The sequence below is a fragment of the Chiloscyllium plagiosum genome, unplaced genomic scaffold, assembly GCF_037043375.1.
Source record: "Chiloscyllium plagiosum isolate Xiang-an unplaced genomic scaffold, Cpla_swu_hap1 HiC_scaffold_5, whole genome shotgun sequence".
NCBI classification, from domain to species: domain Eukaryota; kingdom Metazoa; phylum Chordata; class Chondrichthyes; order Orectolobiformes; family Hemiscylliidae; genus Chiloscyllium; species Chiloscyllium plagiosum.
The window spans coordinates 52,307,312-52,327,552 of record NW_028270143.1 but is presented as its reverse complement, the minus strand read 5'-3'; the positions used below and the strand labels follow the sequence as shown (position 1 = coordinate 52,327,552).

Sequence of the window (20,241 nt, the reverse complement as noted above, 5' to 3'; positions counted from 1 at the left end):
TGTTAGCAAAGTAAAGTTACCATAGTCTTACTAGATCATGGAGCTGCTCTTTCATTAGAGAGGGATGATTGATAATGGTTTTAACCTGAACGTGAGGGGAGAGATTGAGAAGAAGAGTCCTTTTTGCTAACCTCAGCTGGTGTGCGAACTGAACTTACACAGTTGGCTTTTTCTCTGCATCACAATTCAGCCATCCACCTAACTGAATTAACCAACTCCTATGTTGGAGAAAGATCTTTGCAGGTACTACAGGTGTGTAAAGACACCTGAGAAATTTAGGCCTCTAGGTCTGTTTCCTTTTTGATAGCCTGTGATGGTTTCCTGTCGTCATTTAACATTTGCTTCTGTAGCAAATGGTGATACCACTTCAGAATTGATTTGCCATGTGTTGGATGACATTAGTTTTGCTGCATTTATATTACAAGCAGTATCAGCCCAGTGCTAGCAGCAGAACTTCGCCATAATATAATAATAGTCCTTTTAGGGACACATGCTTTGGTTAGGGTTAAAAATATCTTTTTAAAGTGGCAAACTAATTGAAGTTAGATTAAATGTGGGCTCCGGTTTCCTCCCACATCACAAAGATGTGCAGGGTCAGGTGAATTGGCCATACTAAATTGCCCGTAGTGTTAGGTAAAGGGTAAATGTAGGGGTATGGGTGGGTTTCGCTTCGGCGGGTCGGTGTGGACTTGTTGGGCCGAAGGGCCTGTTTCTACACTGTAATCTAATCTAATCTAATCTAATCTAATCTAATCTAATCTAATGTTACTGGGCTGGTAATCAAAAGTCTGGGCAAATATTCTGAGACAAAGTTCAAATCCCACTAAGACAGCTGGAGGATTTAAATTAATTAAATAAAGTCTGGGATAAAAATTTAGTAACAGGAATGTTGACCATAATGCTACTGGATCATCGTAAAAATCTAATTGGTTCATTAATATCCTTGAGGGAAATCTGCTTTCCTGACCTGTTTATAGGACTTTAGACCACAGTAATGTCATTGACTCTTAACTGTTCACTGAAATAAGCTGGCAAGCTATTCAGTTGCATTCAGGAAGGTGGCTCATCATCATTTCCTCAAGGACAGTTAGGATTGAGTAAAATAACTGTGAATGAATTAACTATCTATGTAAATTGCACCAACCATTTTGAGCTTTTGAATATTTTGCTTGTGAATTGAAGATTAGAAAAAGCATTAACCCAGCTGGATATGTAAAATCAATGCACCAGAAACCTTTTGAAAAAGGCCTGGTAATTTATTATCTGTTCTCCTTTTTAGAGGATGGTGGTTGGTCCTGTTGGTCTTCCTGGTCGAAATGCTCTGTCACATGTGGGGGTGGACATTACATGAGGACACGCTCCTGCAACAATCCTCCACCTGCCTATGGAGGAGACATCTGTCTGGGTCTTCATACTGAAGAAGCATTGTGCAACACACAAGCCTGTCCAGGTATGGAGGACAGAATTTGGACTTTAACAGAAATAAATGCATACATTAAGCGTTCAGTTTAGAACTAAAATTCCCTTGTCAAGTGATTGCATTTATTTCCTCGTAATTCATTTGCAAAAAAAGGTGCTCCTAGCAAATTTCTAAAAATGCTTATTATGAGACTCATTTCGATAAACGTGGCAAGTTTAGCTCATAGCTTGCTTATTTCTGTGTTTCTCCTGGAGCAAGGAGGAATACTAAATTATATTCTTGTTAAGTGTTAATTTTCAATACCAGTGAAAAACCTTCTAACAGCAGCTTTTTTTAATCTGCTTAATCATCGGCTAAGACTAACCAGATTCATAATTCTTTATAATTGTTGATATGTCATTGGTTTTAAAAACATAATGACAGATCATTAAGTACATTACTTGGTCACAATGTTTGCTATAGTAAGAATAGTATTGAATTATAATGACTAGAAAATGTAAGATAGTATTCTAGTTATAGTACTTAGCCTGATGACTCTCAAATTGACCAGAATATAAATAGGACATTAGTTGGCGTGACTTAAATTAATTTCAGTTAGGAAGCAAGCAACTAGGAAGGAGAATGGAAAGCTGTAGCTGGTCAATTTGACTGAAGCGATCAGATTAGAGTAGTGAATTCACTGCTAGAGATGTGTTGAATAGAGGACTGAGTTGGGTGACCAGGGTTTCTTTGTTTTTTCTAAAAATCTAATTCTGTTTATATTTCATATTTAATATTAACTGTAATTTAACATTTAAATTCTCAATGGAATCAGAGTTACGCATGTGTACACAAGTTCTTTACTTGAGAAAATTCAAGAAGCCACCTTAATCTGTTTTCTTTGTACCTGGGATTGAATTTTAGTTTTGGTGTGAATAAACAGAGGCATCTCAGTGCAACTTAGCACTGAGTGTGACTTACTGAGAATTTTGTGAGTAAGCAAGTTAGGGGAAGGAGATAATCTTTTCTTTAACCTTTTCTTCTGTAGGAATTGGCTCTTATGCTACTACAATGGAAGAAGCTAGCTGGTTGGTCAGTATATAGTTAAGGTCTAGTCTATTCCTTAGGTTTAAAATACTGTAGAAACTGCCAGTAAGATTAACAAAATATAGAAAAAGTGAATTATCTAATTGAATGAGATAATTAGTTAATTAAAATATAACAAAAACAAAAGGATAGGAGATGTATCATTCCTCTAAAACATGTGGGATCTCCTGGAAGGCGGTATGACCGAGGACAAACACATTTGCAGTATCGGCAGCATCTAAGGAGCTTCAAAATCAACGTTTCGGGCAAAAGCCCTTCATCAGGAATAAAGCGTTTGCCCGAAACGTCGATTTCGAAGCTCCTCGGATGCTGCCTGAACTGCTGTGCTCTTCCAGCACCACTAATCCAGAATCTGGTTTCCAGCATCTGCAGTCATTGTTTTTACCTCGTTACATTTGCAGTATCTGCAGCTCAATCAGCTTTGGCTCAGATTTTGAGCTGGAGGCTGAACTATCGACACTGCAGTACATCAGGGAAGGGAGGAGAGTTATCTGAACACTTTAATCCAGGAAGTGGTCACATCCCTTAGGATAGGGTCCTATCCTAAATTGGTAAATTTGCTGATGACACAAAGATAGATAGGCAGGTGATTTGTGAGGAGGACATAAGGATATACAGAGGTACCTCGATTACCTGAAGGACACGGGCAGGGAGTATTTCGTTCGGATAATCGAATGCCGGATAACATAGTTTAGCCAAGCATCGGGACCTTGCGATTTTGCTGGATGATCCGAAATTTGGATAATCGAATGCCGGATAATCAAGGTTCCTTTGTAGATTGGTTAAGTGAGTGAACAAAGAACTGGAAAGTAGAGTATAATGTGGGAAAAAAATGAAATAGTCTAGATTGGCAGAAAGAATCAAATTGAATCATATTGTATCTATATAAGTTATCATATTATGTATTTCATAGTACAGGCCAAACTCCTCAACTTCTCCTCATTTACCTACTATTAACTGTGTACTCCTTCTCTGGACTACTTCCAATGCCAGTATATTTTTCCTTAACTAACAGGCCAAAAACTGCTCACAGTATTCCAGCTGTGGCCTGAGTGGTGCTTTGTTTAGTTTTAGGAAAACATCCCTACTTTAATTCTACATTCCCTTTGTAATAAAAGCCAACATTCCATTTCCCTTTTGTATTGCCTGTTCAAAGTTGAAACTTTATTGCTGGAACAGCACAGCAGGTCAGGCAGCATCCAGGGAACAGGAGATTCGACGTTTCGGGCACAGGCCCTTCTTCAGGAATGATTCCTGAAGAAGGGCCTGTGCCCGAAACGTCGAATCTCCTGTTCCCTGGATGCTGCCTGACCTGCTGTGCTGTTCCAGCAATAAAGTTTCAACTTTGATCTCCAGCATCTGCAGACCTCACTTTCTCCTATTGCCTGTTCAACTTGGATGCTGGATTCTTGTGATTCATGCAAGGGGAATCTCATATCCCTTTGTTCTGTAGCTTTCTGCAGTCTTTCTCCACTTAAGTTGTCTTTAGCTCCTATTCTTTCTGCCAAAATGCATGACATCACATTTTCCCATGTTATATTTAATCTGATAAACTTTTGCGTACTGATTTAACCCGTATCTTTCTGCAACCTCTTTGTGTCAACCTCACCACTTGCCTTCGCACCTGTTTTTATGTCATCTGAAAACTGGGCTATAGCATATTCAATCTCCTCATTCAAATCATTAATATATATTGTAAACAATTCTAGTACCAGCACTGACCCTTATGGAATTTCACTAGTCAAGGCTCGCCATTCTGAAAATGCATCCTGTTATCCTAACTCTGTGTTTTCTGTTCATTAGTCAATCCTCTATTCATATTAATATACTACCTCCAACACCATGGCTGTTATTATGATATCTTATCAAACACTTCTGAAAAATCCAAATGTATTACATCCACTGCATCTCTTTAGCCAGCTTGTTACCATCTCAAAGAATTCTAATAAATTTGTCAAGCAAGATTTCCTCTTCATGAAACCATGATGACTGTGTTTAATCGTGTCCAGCGGTCTTTAAAGGGATCATCTTTTACAATATTGTAATTTGGAGTTCTTTTCCTTAAAAAAGCAGATTCAAAAATATGGAAGCCAAGTCTTTGAATATTTTTTAAGTTAGAAGTAAATAGATTCTTTTTAAGTGGGCGAAAAATTAAGTTTCTGAAGAAGGGTCACTGGCAGTGGAACATTAACTTTGTTTCTGTTATCACTGATGCTGGCGGACCTGTTGATTTTCATCAGCAATTACTGCTTTGATTGAAACATTAAGGTGTTTAAGCAGGAATATGGAGTTGTCAGATAAACCATGATTATAGTGAATGGCGGAGTAGGCTTTGAGCTGCTGATTGACTTATTACTGCTCCAAATTCATACATTCATCTGTATTATTTCAATTCCTATTCTTGCTTGTGAAAGCATAACCCTAAACCTATCTTAAGTCTTTTCCACTTTGTTCAGTCATAAAAAGGCGGGATACCTGAAGATGCTTGAAGACAAAGGTTTCACAACTTCAATACTCAAATTATGATTAATTATTGTACTTTTGAAGACATTGTGTTCATCCTGAGAGAGTGCTGACAATTTTTATTTTTTAATACAGATAATTGGTCAGAGTGGTCCGTGTGGTCAGAATGTGAGGTCTCAGGTTCACAGCACCGCACTCGTCACTGTAAAATCTTATTTCCTGTTGGTTACCAGTGCTCTGAGAATAGCAGTGAGAGCCGAACCTGTGTCTTTGATAACAACTTCATTCCTGGTATGTATTCTCATTGAATAGAACTGATTAGGGTTTACTGCAGACAAAGCTCATAAATATTTTGTAATGCCTTCTCTGTTAATGTTGAATGATGGTATCATTCTGAACTGTCTAAAATTTGAGAGGTGAAATTCACTTTTGGCAAGTATACAAAACAGACCATCTCCTCCTTCGCATTTATACTCACTCAATTTTCCTTTACACCATAGTCTGTGTACTACTTCAGAATATGCAACCAGCAAATATTCTGATTACTTTAATTTTCAGAACCCAATTCACTTCCATTCACACCCAAAATCATGAAATGAAAACCTGAACATCAGGGGAAGTTTTTTCAGGAATTTGGTTTTCAAAGCTGAACTTTCCCTGGCTGTAATCTCCTCACGAGATTGAAAATTCAAGGCTTAGTTTTTGCACTCTAATTTCCATAACATTTGCTCCTCTGTACCTTTTCTAGTAATTGGTATGTAATGACATTCCTCTTGTTTCTTAAGTCTAATTGTATTGATTTTGTCTGGACCCTTTGCTGATGTAGGCTGATAGTCTGGTGATCATTAGTCCAAGCCTTTGAATTACTCTTTCAGTACTATACAAAGCTGCAATGAGACACAATCAATAGTGTTTGTCTGGTGAAAATTTCCTACAGTTCAAATTACACTATACAATCCAATTGCTTATTAGTCTGAACCTTCAGGCAACATATTAGTATTACGAATTATATCACCGCCAACAATGCAACCCTACCACAGTTCTGCACTAGATTGTTAGCTGACATTACAGGGGTAATTTTCAAATTCTATGTTGATAACTTGAAACATGCATTGGGTGTTAACACTGAAGCTTCAAATGGTTTTGACCAAATGGTTAGAAAGATTATGTGCAAATTGGTCGAAAAATTTGTGTGAATGTATCAGATCAGAATACACAATTAACTCTTATGTGTGCTGAACTCAGGTGGTCTGTTTTGAATCAGAAGTCTTAGTCAAGTTTATACATTCCATATTGGCACAATAGTGGTAAAAAAATCAACTTTAAACTTGTTATCTGACTGGATTATCTGAGATTTCAATGGACTGAAAAGGATTTTTGAAATGAAAAAATACTGACTTCAAATGGTCACAGCGTCAACCTGACCAGATTGAGACAAGCTCGTGAAAACCAACGTGAGATAAACAAAGACAGTCTGAGAGAAAATTAACATTTTATCAACAAGTACTGAAACTCAGTCAGGCATGAAGAACTTTTCACCTAGTTTTGATTTATTTCTCTCTGGAAATTCTGGCTGATGGGATAGGTCAAATGAATGAAGCAGCTGCTGGGGAACATATCAAGAACATTGGTCACAAAGTATCATAAAGAAGTGAAGATGGTTCAGATACAGACACAGTCAAGGTATATTCAGAATAAGAAAAACATAAAGCAAGCAAAGCCAGAGTTAGGACTGTGACTAAGGTGGAAGCATAAAAGCAGTGTATGATGAGTGCTTAACATGAGGCTGTAGTACAAGTGCAAACCAGACTGAATGGAGAAAATTCAGAGGGAAAGTGAAAAAAGAGAGGAGCAAAGAGAGAGTTTACAAAGAGAGCGAACATAATGTTTCAGGTCAGTGTTAACCCATGAACTCTGGTCAAGTCAGCGTTGATAATGATAACTCTGATTCTCTCCACGGTTACTGCCTGTCTTGAGAAGTATTTCTAGCATGATCTGTTTTTATTCCTTGCCAACCGATGCCTGAAGGTATCATTAACACATGCTGAAATGTTCACTGAGCGGGAACACCATCACCATCTTCTCAAGAGAACTAGGGATGGGCATGAAAGGGCAGTGACACAAATATCCTGACAATGAATTACCCAAAACACTTTTTCAATGAATTACGTTTGGCATTTAATGCTCTTGCTCTTTACTCCACCCTGAAAACAATTTAAAAAAAAATAAAGTTGTTAAAATTTGGTATTTAACCAAATCTGAGTAAAGAATAATACTGGTTCACAGCAAAGCCTTCTCCTAAGACCCACCCATCTGCTGCTACTATGGTGCTGAATTCTGATTATAGCCATGATATGGTGGAGAGAAGTTGAGAAATAGCTGGGTATCACTTCAGACAAGAAATGTGGACAAGAAATTTCGACTTCCTACTAAAGTAATTTGTGGTTACTTTAAGAGCAGAGTTCAGAAACGCTCACCTGTGTAGTGTACTACAAGCAAACGATCATGTGGTATATACAAATACACATTTTGTTGTGTGGGTAACTATACTGCAGACAGACAAAGATTTGGAATACAGAAATCAGGATTCACAGATACAAGGATTGAAGTGGTTCTTCATTAGCCAATATGGAAACCAAGAATTTTTTTTTATATTTTACTTAAACTAGTAGATGGCATTTAATTTGAAATCCAGAGGACAATGTAAAGGAAGAATGAAGAAACAAGAAAAATACTGCAGCTACACAGAAAGAGGAAACAGCATCAGGCATCCAATCACCTGTTCCATTTATCTACATACAATAATATCATCTTCAGTTAAATCTGGCAATCTATCCATACAAGTGCAAATGAGAACACTAGCAGGGCAGAGATATCTCATTAATATTGGAGCAAATTACCGGAGATGCTGAAATCTGTACTGAAAACAAAATGCTGGAAATCACAGTGGGTCAGGCAGCACCCTTGGAGAGAGACCATAAGACATAGGTGAAGAAATTAGGCCATTCAGCCCATCGAGTTTGCTCTGCCATTCAGTCATGGCCAATAAGTTTCTCAACAGCATTCTCCCACTTTATCCCTGTAACCCTTGATCCCATTGATACTCAAGAACCTATCTATCTTAGTCTTAAATATACTCAATGACCTGGCCTCCATACCCTTCTGTGGCAATGAATTCCATAGATTCACCACTCTCTGACAGAAGAAGTTGCTCATTATCTCAGTTCTATGAGGTCTTCTCTTTACTCTAACACTGTGCCCTTGGGTACGTCTGTCTTGCCAATGGAAATATCTTCCCAACATCCACTCTGTCAGGGCCATTCATTATTCTGTAAGTTTCACTTAAATCCCCCCTCATTCTGCTACACTCCACCAAGTATAGACGCAGAGTCCTCAAACGTGCCTAATATGTTAAGCGTTTCATTCCTGAGACCATTCTTGTGAACCTCCTCTGAACCCATTGTAGGGCCAATACATCCTTCCTGAGATATGGGGCTCAAAATTGTGCACAAATACTCTAAATGTGGTCTTACCAGAACCTTATAGAGCTCCAAAAGTACATCCCTGCTTTTATATTCAAGTCCTCTCAAAGTAAATGCCATCATTTCATTTGCCTTCCTAACTACTGACTCAACCTGCAAACTTATCCAGAGAGAGTGCTGGACTAAAACTCCCAAGTCTCTTTGCACTTCAGACTTCTGAATTTTCTCCCCTTTTAGAAAATAGATCATGCTACTATTCTTCTTACCAAAGGCCACTTCTTTGTCCACTCTCCTAACCTATCCAAATCCTTCTGCAGCCTCCCCACCTCCTCAATACTTCATCTCCCTCTATCTATCTTTGTATTGTCTGCAATTAGCCAGAATGCCCTCAGTTCTTTCATTAATGTATTAATACATTAATTTCGATCATTAATGTATAAAGTGAAAAGCTGTGGTCCTAACACTGAGCCTTGTGGAACACCACTTGTCAGAGCTAACTAATAGTTCAAATCTAGGTGACTCTTCACCAGAGCTCTGTGACCTGCTGTGATTTCGAGAATTTTTCATTTTCATATCTCTGTTAATGTTGAATTAACTACATAGTAATGCTGCTGATCATTAAAATCAATACTCTCAAGTGACTGCAGTGTAATCCACATCAGTTCAAACCCGACACAAATACACTTCTAGTGTAAATATATCTTTACTTGGCTCAGGTTAATTGTAACTTGGCAAACACTGATTCAGCCAACCTGGTTATGAACAATTGTTTTGCTATTTCAGTGAATTACAACTCATAACTCTGTACTCAGTAATCTTTATTTGTAACCATACACCAACAAATTAATTCATGATGACAAAATAAATCAAGTTTCGTACAGTCATGGAACACCCGTTCTGCAAAGAAGGATATGCATTGCTAGTTATACTTTTTTTTCTGGTGAAACTCTTTAAAAACAAAAACAAATTATTAGTAAATGTGCATTAGAGAATGAAAACCATAAAATAACATTTACTTAGTGTTAGGTTCCTGGTCTAGTTTTATTTTCTTGGCAGCTTTACCACTGATTTGCTCCCTTCCCAACTGTGTTCATGTCTTGTTGGGATACAATATTATATTCACAAACCACATCTAAATGACTACTGTTGATGTGTGCACCTTCTCAGTTAGCACTGCCACCAGATTGTTTGAGCAGCCTACCACAGCCAAGCCCAAATTTGTTCTCTCCTAATGTCCTCATATTTAGACCTCAAGATGTAAAAGGTCCCAATGCTGTGTTGTAAAAATAATCACCCTGGAATCTGCATGGTTTAAGCAGAAAATATTTTATGTGAGCATATGTAAGGAAAAAGCTTATCTTTGCTATCTGAGAATTTTCCAGCACCACATTCATAAGTCTGAACTCCATGTTGGCTCGCTATTATCTCAACCTCCAGCCTTGGGTCTGCTAGTTTCCAAGGGTAACTCAACTTCCTTGTCTGAGCTTTAATGAATAACTGTAACAAAGATTATCATGCACATAAATCTTAAATCTACTAATGTTAACCTCCCTCATTCCTACTTCAGCAGTATTTAAACAAGACTTTTTTTTCCCAAAGTTTGCATGGGCCAATAGTTGTGCCATAACCAACATCTATAAAAATAAAATCATGTTGTCACAATCTCATTGATGTGTTATGGACCAAACCAGGCATCCTCCAAATATTTTAAGAAATAGCCTAGATCCTAACTTTTTTCTTATTTTAAAGGCAAATGTGACATGCCATGTTTCAGATGCAATGCAACTGGTCAAATTACTCAACATTAAGCAAAACATAGTTTATTTAAACACTACAGTTAAAATACGACCAAAGAAAGAAGACTTTAGGATAACTTAACTCTACTGGAAAATGTAACAAAATAAGGGATACAGTAACTATTACTAATTAACAGTTCCAATATAGTAACATCCCATAAACACACTCTTCGGCAAAAAGGCAAATTCAGAAAAACTGCAATCTAGCAGACTATGAAGAGAACCTCCAGCTTTTGGCTGTAATCAAGAGAGGGAAAATAGCTTCCATTTCTTCAAGACAACAGCACCTGTTGCTTAAAGCTAAGCCTAAAAACTATGGAAAATCTAGAAATCCTGGTCTGTGACAGCTGGCCACACCCACCACAACCATCCAGGCTGCTTCTATTGTTCCAACTTAAAAGAAATTCCAAGGCCTCACAATCTACTTATTCTATTGGTTTTGGTAAACTGCTCAGCACCTCTGCCTTACAACCTCTCTTCAAAATAAGGACAAAATAATTTATCTTAAAACCACAGCCTCACAGATGGTTGAAGTATTTTGCTGTGAGCAAATTGGTTGCCATGTTTACCCAAGTTACAATATTGCTACAGTTTATACGTATTTGATTGGCTGTAAACCATTCTAGAACATCCTAAGATTGTGAAAGGCACTATATTAAGTAAATTCTTTCATTTTAAAAAGTGTCATTGGAGAATGAACAGGAGTGGTGATGTTGCCCAAAGATCCACACTACAATTTCGAATGTTGCGAGCAATGTTTCACCAGCTGCCTGTTTGGGATCAGTGGGTTGACATAGGTCAAGGTTTAGGTCTTATGATTCTATGGCTCAATTAAATAAACTTACGAGAGTTGACAATATTCCAAAACATTTTCTTTACTCAAATTTTCAGTAAGCATTTTAATTAACATAAACTTCTTTTTTAAAAAAATTATTCCCTTAGAAGTGCATATTGCTAAGTCCAGCTTGGGTGACAGAAGATGTGGTGGTAAGTGTTGATTCTCTAATCCTGCATTTGATGAAGATTCTTGACTAAGTTCACACTTATGTAATGAGTATTTATTTCCCTGTTTCTGAAATTCTTTGCAGAATTCAACATGTTCCATATGATTGCAGTGGGATTAAGCTGCTCCATCTTAGGCTGTCTTTTAACATTACTTGTATATACCTATTGCCAGCGATATCAACGGCAGTCCCATGATGCCACTGTCATCCATCCAATTTCTGCAGTTCCCCTCAACACGAACATCACAAACCATGTCAATAAACTTGATAAATATGATTCGGTGGAAGCCATTAAGGTAGGACATTATAACTTTAAAACATAAGTTGAATTTATTACTGTTGTCTAGTATATATATTGTCACATAACTAAACAAGTATAATTAAACAAGTAGACAAGTGGACTCTACTAAAAAGTAGAGTCTGTGAAACTTACCAGCTAATGTCAACATTTTTCTATTAACATGAGGTTAAAAAATAACATAATAATATTAGAATTACTGGAGCAGGTAGGTTTATCAGAAATTCTTAAGCATGAAAACCACCATGAACAAAATGGGAAAATGCTTGTCTTTCTCCTAATTAACAAACCAGATACCAATTGCAACCTGCATTACTAAAGCCATATGCTTGTAGATTGGTAGCAATGAAGCAGAAGAGGTGATTTTTTTTTAAAAAACTAAAATATGCATTTCATCCTGATAAGAAAATCATTTGATTGGAAATGTTTTGCAAAACTTAACAGCAGCACCGAAAACTCTAATAACATCTTTTGCAGGAAGCTTGATTCAACTTCTGCCTAAAATAGTTCTTTATAGTACCATGGCAGTAATTTTTAACTTCACTACCTGGATAGTAATGTGGCAGAACCAATCAGCTTCCTGTTATCTCGCGTTTATGTTAACATGCCATGGAAATGAATGCTTTGAAAGTCAGACAAATTCTAAAATGATGAATGATCTCTCTACTCTGCCACATTATGTCTCAGATGGTTGAAGTTAAAAATTCTTCTTCCTGTAATTATTAGAGAAATGAAGAGAATTATTTTTAGATATCAATCTGTTTTACTAGATTACTGTTCATTAATCAGTTGGTAGTGATGATGAGATGCAGGGATTATGCAGGCGATAAGATTGATCATAAACAAAGGGATTTTGAAAGAGTCTACAATTTAGTATGTGTAAGCTCAACTCTATGGTAGCAATACATTTGGTGGATCACTTTAGCCATGAACAGATAGTTAGGGCTGGTCCCGAAATTTCATGTGCCTTTATACCTTGAGCAAAGCCACTTGCCTTCCAGATCTGCTTCAGCACCAAGATTGAAAACTGAATTTCTGGTTGTGAACAGTGCAGTCATTTCAAGAGTTAAAGCTGAAACCCCAGGAAGTTTGATATAGTAAATGATATAATATTTATAGATGTATTAATAAGTAATATCTTTATTTTCCAGGCTTTCAACAAAAACAATTTAATCCTTGAGGAACGAAATAAATACTTCAATCCACATCTTCATGCAAAGTCCTTTTCCAATACCTATTTCACAGACTTCAATATGTACGATGACTATTAGATTGGTAAATTGCTCAAAGCAGACTAGTCTACTGATTAAAGATCCCTGTTTTCATTCTGGATTGGAGATGAGACTGCACTAATACCTACCAACTTTCGTTCCTACCTTTTGCCTGTCTAAAACTTAAACACCAATGACAACACTTGAAAGGATCAAACACAGAAATGGATTCCAGCTAAGTTGGAATTTAGTTGTTCTGTTCTGCTGTGCTAGAACTAAGGACTGTACCTTCTATTAAAGAAGTTTATCTCACAGTGACTAAAGAAACACAAACAGTGCCTGTGGACAGAAGATCGTCATTTAATGAATTTTGTGTGTTTGTGTTTTCACCAGTCCTATTCAATTATATACTAAAGCAATGAGAATATTTGAAAAGTAAAACTCAACACAGATGTAAGTGATATAGGGCTGGGAATCAAGTCCTAACAAATCGAGTTACTGAGTGACTTGCAGAGCTGCCCCAATGAGACTGTTGCATTTTATGTTGTATGTGGTCAGGAATATTCAACTGTATTGACTGTCCGTCACTTCGTGCCATTCCAAAGACCCAGCCAACTGCAACTTGTAGAGCAGAATCTGTTTTTTTACATTACTTTCAAGATAGTTAGAAGGTAGACCTTAAGTGCATCTTTGTGTTACTTTTTTTCCTAGGTAATCTCCATTGTCTGTTGTATACTTATTGACCAGTTTACCTTTGCTGTTTGAAAATTCAGACAATCATGAAATATTTTCAGTGTGAGATTTACAAAACTGTAAATAATTGACTGAACATATGAATAGTACAAATGATTAACTAGGTATGTTTAGCTCATTAGGCAACTCAATGCCCCACTGTCAACAGCATTATTAACAGCAATTTTGAAAAACAATGGCTTTTGTACAGAGCCCATCAGCTGTGAATACTTGCAGTTTTTGCAGGATTTAAACTGTTAATTTATCCTGTTGTTGCTTTGTATGTTTAGTTCCTTTGTTAATTGCAGATTTGAACGGTTTCTCACAACTGAAGTCTTTTGCATATGATATATTACAATAGTTAAAGTTATTTTCTGCTTGATTGTTGAGATTCGTAAGGCTGCTCTCAGCTGTTTGCTGTTATTTTGCCAAGAGCAGGTTGTAAGATTCAGTTCCTTTAACAAATGAATTACCTGATGTTGAAAACCACAAGATATCATTTGGCATTCATCATCCACTATCTAGGATATTTGACCATTTGCGAATGTTTGCTTTCTCCTATTAACACTACTTAAAGCATTCACATCACAGTCCCATACATTAGTGCAATTTGTTACATGTTTATTTTAATTGGATTAATAAATGTTTTCAATAATTCATATGGATATTTTATATGAAAGTATTAGGCAACATGCTGCCACATATCAAAATCTAAGCTATTTGTCATAATTTGAAAAGCATAATTACAGCAGCAATTGAAACAGGTTGCTGTTTATTTTTCTCACTGTAACAGAAATACATATATGTTATGGTATTTTCCTCCCTAAAAATGCTGCAGTGCAAAAGGGGATAAAATGGGCAATTTCGTTACAAGTTCAGACAGTAACATTTCTTGACCTCCTTCGGCAACAATCCATTAATAAAATTGCATTCTAAAATTAAGAAAAGTCACATCCTAGAATACTAATCTATCTCTAAACTACCTTTTTCTCTTCTGTATGTTGGTTGAGCAGCATGTGAATTTCTAAAATTTATGGTTTTATTTTTCATCAGTCTTTGAATACTTGAAAGTGTAACTGATGGAAGTGTATTTGAAAAAAGTGATCTGCATTGATTGTACTCTTCTGCTGCGACAACTGCAGCTTCAACAATCTATTTTTAGCTTTACTATTGGCATGGTTTATGTAGTGTCATGGTTAAATGGTTTTTTAACATTGAAGTAAATGTTAGAAAGTAGCACTCCAAGCATGCAGTGGGAGGTGTATTAGAAGTAGCCTCAGACATTAGTGAGACCTGTACATTTTAATAAAGAAAGAAAACTGTGCCTGGGAGTGATGACCTCCACACATTTTCCCAATGTACACCTCAATTCTCATTAAATTTTATTATTAGCAGCAGTTTCTAAAATCTATCTGTATGGGCCAAGTCGACCATCTAGCCCTTATACAGTGCACAGGAACACAATTAACCTGCAAATAGCCTTAAACAAAAAACAAGGCAGCAAGGTGAATTTTGTCCAAGATTTGTGAGTTTCAGGGTGATTGGGGGTGGGAGTAAAGGTGTTCTGGAAAAGGTGAAATTTAGGTCAAATGCCAAAACAATCCTTTTATGCAGAAAGTAGTCAGCAGCTAGTATATGGTTTTAGTAATATTGAGTGAGACAAAGTTAATGGCTGAAAGGCCTTCCTGTTCTGAACCAATCTGTGATGTTGGCATCCTTCAAAGTCCTACATTCTCAGGTTCATTACAGCATCATTCATTACGAGTGAATTAGACATGAGTCAGTAATATTTCTAAACTAAAAGAGGGAATTCAAACCTTTATAGATGCTGAAGTAAACTAGACAAATTAGTTATCTCACTGTGGTGCGTTTTGATGCAGAAGGAAAATTTTAGTTTTGATATTTTAGTGAGACCTAGTTAATACTTGTCAGAATTCCTAAGGAAAATATTGGCATCAGTGGGGGTAAAATTTATTAATAGAAGACAAAAGAATATTTGCTTCAATCTTATTTAACATCTGCTTGCTAAAACATTCCTAGAAATGACATTTCAGAGTTGTGTATTCCTACAATTTCATTAGTGTTACTAAGTAAGAAGTTTATTTTTTACTAAAATAAACAGGAGTTTAATTCCCATTAATATGACTAAGAACTTTTAGATGCTAATTTTTCACATTTTAAGATGTATAAATAGCTTCAGGATAATTTTACATGAACAGCTGTTACAAAAGGCTAAAGATTGTACAGAAGGATGTGATACAAAGGTAACAATAATGTGGATGAAAGTAGGGAGAACATGATTAATTGACTGAGCAAATGTTATTTTTAAAAGTTTTTAATATTCTTTTAAATGTCTATTTAATATTTTAAATTCAGGAAGTTTCCTGTCACCAATCAATTCGATTTTTATCTTAATTTTTACCCCTCATTAAATGTTATCATTAAGTTAACCATTGTAAGTACTATGGTTTCTGTGTAAATGAAGAAAGCGCCTATAGATATTTTTGGAGAATTCTTGCTGGGGCAAGTAGTCATCTAATGAGTTGACGCTCATGGAAGCTATTGGTAGGGGTTGGACAGAGGCATTTCTGCTTGAAATGCCACACATGTAAATATTTAAATCCATGGATATGGCATTATGTCCTGCCAAACCTTAAGGTGTTGACAATTATTATTGGTGGCTGTATGTGACTAATTTTGAGGCAACTCTTTAATCTATCTTTAATTAGGGCCACAATTAGATTAAATTAATTATAATTTTAATTCCATCAAATGTTATAGCTGCAATTGCCTGAATATATTGGAACAGTGATTTCAGATTTTCTCATGTTCCCACTGAACAACAGATTTACAATTGCTTTCTAATGTCACACATTTTTCTTGGTTAGAACTCTTTTGTTATGGATATTTAATTATCTACAAATAAAATGTGCTACATTAGCTGTCCTGTGCTCAGGTTATTATTAGAACTTTAAGTGGAAAATGGTATGTTACTTCGTGGGCTAAGTTAGCTTTCAGCATTGCACATTAAGCTGGTAGGAGAAAGCTGATGTCAGTAGAAAGTGAAATTGGACAGGGGTGTATATTAAGCCATCACTTTGTGACTGACACTGGAAGTTTTGCTTTTAGGAGTGACAGCATTAATGTTAAAATATATTGGAGAAAAATCTAACCAGTTTACAGTTTGTGTGGACATAATGAGCATACCAAAAATAACGCTTTTGGTGCCTTTGTTCAGATTGACTGATTTGAAATCATAACAATTACTAGCAGTCTGACGATAAAATTCTAAATACCGGTAAATTTCCATAGCATCAAAAGAATGCTAATGTTGTGTTGAAATCACATTTTCAAAAGAAAAATGATCAGAATCCAAAGCTTTTGTTCCAAAAGTCATAGTTTTCAATTTCAAGCAACCTGTTTCTCAAATGTCAAATGAGCTATCATTTTCTTTGACAGTTCAGAAACAAAGCCACTAATGAACAGACAATGCACTGAGATTAGAACAGATCTTCGAAGAAAAAAGATTAGAGCAAAAGCAACAACAAGTTCATATGAAAGGGCGCTGTGCTGTTTTTCAGATGTAATATTCCAATATAAAAACTCCCTTGGAAAAGACACTAGATTGTTTTCACCCTAGCAGTTGCAACAATTGAGCATCAGGTGACAGTATTCATAAAGGTTATTTTAGAATCGTAATAATGATGTTTGTTTTTAGCTTGATTTCTCGTATGTGGGTGAAGTTTGCTAACTCGGTGCCAGAATACTGAATCAGGCAGTGTGGAGTGGCCAAATCCAACTCTTGGGTGATGATTCTAGATATAACCCTATCCTGCAGATGTACTCTCCAACTAAGGCATTGACAACTCACCTTCCCAGCTAAGCAAGGAAATTCATTAATGGTTAAAGCAGCAGAGACCCAACAGGTAGCTGGGGGAAGGAATTGAGTAAGGAAATAGTTTTTCCCCGAATAGATACCATGAGAGCTATATTTAAAGAACTTTGGGTGACTGGAAAATTTTGCTGAAAAATGGTAAATACTCTGTCCATCGAGTGTGATTTATGTACGATGTAATATGTATTCAGTGTTTTTCAGCAGGTCCTCATAATGTAAAATAATTGTATTATATTTTTGTACTTTAGCTCAGTGTAAATAATCTGTTTCTTCAACAAAAAACATTTGTGACCATCAGAAATAAAAATGTTTGTAAATATATATCATTGTCTCATGAGCAAGAAGCAGACAGATGTGAAAGAAATGAAATGTGGATGTCAAAGGATAACAGTGCTAAAAATTAAAACAAAACAAAAGATGTGCTGATGGTCTAAAACACAACAGCAGAAATTCAGAAAAGCTCTGAAGAAGGGTCACTGGATTTGAAATGTTAACTCTGTTTTCTTTCCACAGATACTGCCAGATCTGCTGAGTTTCTCCAGTAATTTCTGTTTTTGAATGCTAGCTACCTAACAGTACTCTAGATTTTAGAATAATTTTCTATACTTTTTCAAGTAAAGGTACGTGTACAAAATTCTTAACAAAATGCTGATGACAGCAAAAGTGTGAACACGCAGAATTGGAGGTAACCTTTTAGATTAGATTAGATTACGTTACAGTGTGGAAACAGGCCCTTCGGCCCAACAAGTCCACACCGACCCGCCAAAGCGAAACCCACCCATACCCCTACATTTACCCCTTACCTAACACTTTAGTATGGCCAATTCACCTGGCCCTGCACATCTTTGGACTGTGGGAGGAAACCGGAGCACCCGGAGGAAACCCATGCAGACACAGGGAGAACATGCAAACTCCACACAGTCAGTCGCCTGGGGCAGGAATTGAACCCGGGTCTCTGGCGCTATGAGGCAGCAGTGCTAACCACTGTGTCACCGTGCCACCCTTGTGACATGCATCAGTAACTGGTTAGAATGTAGACAAAAGAATAGGAATAAAAGAGTTTGTTTTATTGGTGCTCTGATACGTGGGCCAGAATCAACTGCACTTATAACATTTTGAGGCTTTCAGATGATTTTTGGATCATGATCCCTTAAGTTAATAGTGCAATGGCAATAAGGAACTTCCACAAAGTGGACAATCAGTCCTGGTGGGCAGAACAGAAACACGGAAAAGACTGCAGCGATGTCTATTTGGCAGCCCCACTAAGAGAGGTAAGCTCTGCTCAAACATGGGGAGACCTTTGGGCTGCCTCAACGTCCTAATGAAAGGTTCAAAAACAGCCTTTAAAAACTATTCCCAGATGTCTGAGGATCCTCAGAATGGACAGAAGCCTTCAATAGTCCAATGATCTCCCACTGAGAGTGAGCTGGCATCAATATGATCAGTGGGACATTGAGGACTCAGGGTATGGCATCATCTTAGCATGCCTACTTATTAATGTGAAAACAGATGATTGGGTGAGAAGTGCGAATTTGAGTTGAGACTAAATTAAAATTTGACATATATAAAATCCCTAACACCAATTTACCATCTGAAGACATGCAACTCATTTTATTCAGCTACAATTGCAAACAAATTGATTGGTATTGCATTCATAACTATTATATCATTCAAAGATTGCTTATGCAAGACTCAATGTTGCAGTCGGTACAAAGGGCAGTTAATGTGTAAATTCAGAAACCTCTCAATTTTTGAGAGAAGAGGCATGATGCCATGAATATTGAAGAAAACATAGTCATGTAAAATGATCAGAACATTTGCAACTTTTGGTATACTTTTTAATTCTCAAACCTGTTGGCCAATTTCCACAAACATGACATGTATCATCAATTGAATTTGAATTTAATTTATTATCACGTGTACCGAAGCACAATGAAAAGCTTTTTGCTATCATTAACATACTATTATATTTAACCAATGGATTTGTGAATGGAACAGAAATAGGTATTTTTTATGTCTTGTGTAATGTCTGAAAAGATCAACCAGGAGCATATGCAAATAGAATTGTTCATAACAGTTATCCTTATTACACCTTTATATGTACTATTTTATTAAAGCAATGTAATTTATTTTTACTTACTGTTCAAAGTGGTTAGCATTATCAACATTGCCATTATCTTTCAGTAACAGACACCAACTACCAGGTTAAGTTGTGGAATATGAAAGCGAGGATGATACGGGAGTGACATTTAGACAGGGTGCGTCGTACAACACAGCCTTCTTTAATTAAAGGCCAGCAGGAAATTCAATGTAAAATAAAATATCTTTCTCAATCTGGACTCACATCTTCACACTGACCCAGCAGTACTGTGCTATGGTGAGGGATTGACTGAAATCTGTTTTAAACGTTAGTTTAAACATCTGTGACTCATCTGTGACAAAACAGTTGGCACCAATTGTATTTGGTAGACATTATTTTACTCTTATGACTTCAGTACCTCTGTAAATGGTTTCTTGAGTCCTCGGCTTTGCTGGCTTACTGTATTTTATCCTTCATAAACCATAGTTAACGCAATTGTGTAGTACCTGCCAAGACACACACATCATCCTTGACAAGATTCATTGTCCAGAACATTGAATTAATGACTCTTACCTGGAGTTTTGCCAAATTGGGTCAGTTCAGCAGTGCTTTTAAAAATAGTAACTGATAGCCAAATCCAGATTTTATTCCTGTTTTTGTCAGTCTTTGCCAGCAGAGGATAGGGGTGCTGGAAGCACTCCTGTATGGAGCACTGCTGCCTTTATTGGCTCAATTCCATGGGCAAGCAGTCCAACCATTATGCAATTTTGTCAT

At 36.6% G+C, this 20,241-nt stretch overlaps 1 protein-coding gene and 1 long non-coding RNA gene across 4 annotated transcripts in view; one reads left to right on the top strand and one right to left on the bottom strand.

Moving 5' to 3' along the window:
• Window positions 1-16,437, top strand: part of sema5a (sema domain, seven thrombospondin repeats (type 1 and type 1-like), transmembrane domain (TM) and short cytoplasmic domain, (semaphorin) 5A) — a 214,393-nt gene extending 197,956 nt beyond the window's left edge. For all 3 annotated transcript variants that reach the window (XM_043689989.2, XM_043689988.2, XM_087987160.1), the window contains 5 exons: window positions 1,280-1,450; window positions 5,105-5,260; window positions 11,190-11,234; window positions 11,336-11,547; window positions 12,701-16,437. In XM_043689989.2, coding sequence (XP_043545924.2) covers window positions 1,280-1,450; window positions 5,105-5,260; window positions 11,190-11,234; window positions 11,336-11,547; window positions 12,701-12,820 — 704 coding nt within the window. In that variant the 3' untranslated portion in view covers window positions 12,821-16,437. The remainder of the gene's footprint in view (window positions 1-1,279; window positions 1,451-5,104; window positions 5,261-11,189; window positions 11,235-11,335; window positions 11,548-12,700) is intronic.
• The window catches only part of LOC148149927 (uncharacterized), a 70,399-nt gene extending 50,734 nt beyond the window's left edge, over window positions 1-19,665 (bottom strand). Inside the window, exon 1 of the long non-coding RNA XR_015757187.1 lies at window positions 19,528-19,665. This is a non-coding gene — a long non-coding RNA (uncharacterized LOC148149927). The remainder of the gene's footprint in view (window positions 1-19,527) is intronic.
• Window positions 19,666-20,241: the final 576 nt, after the last annotated feature.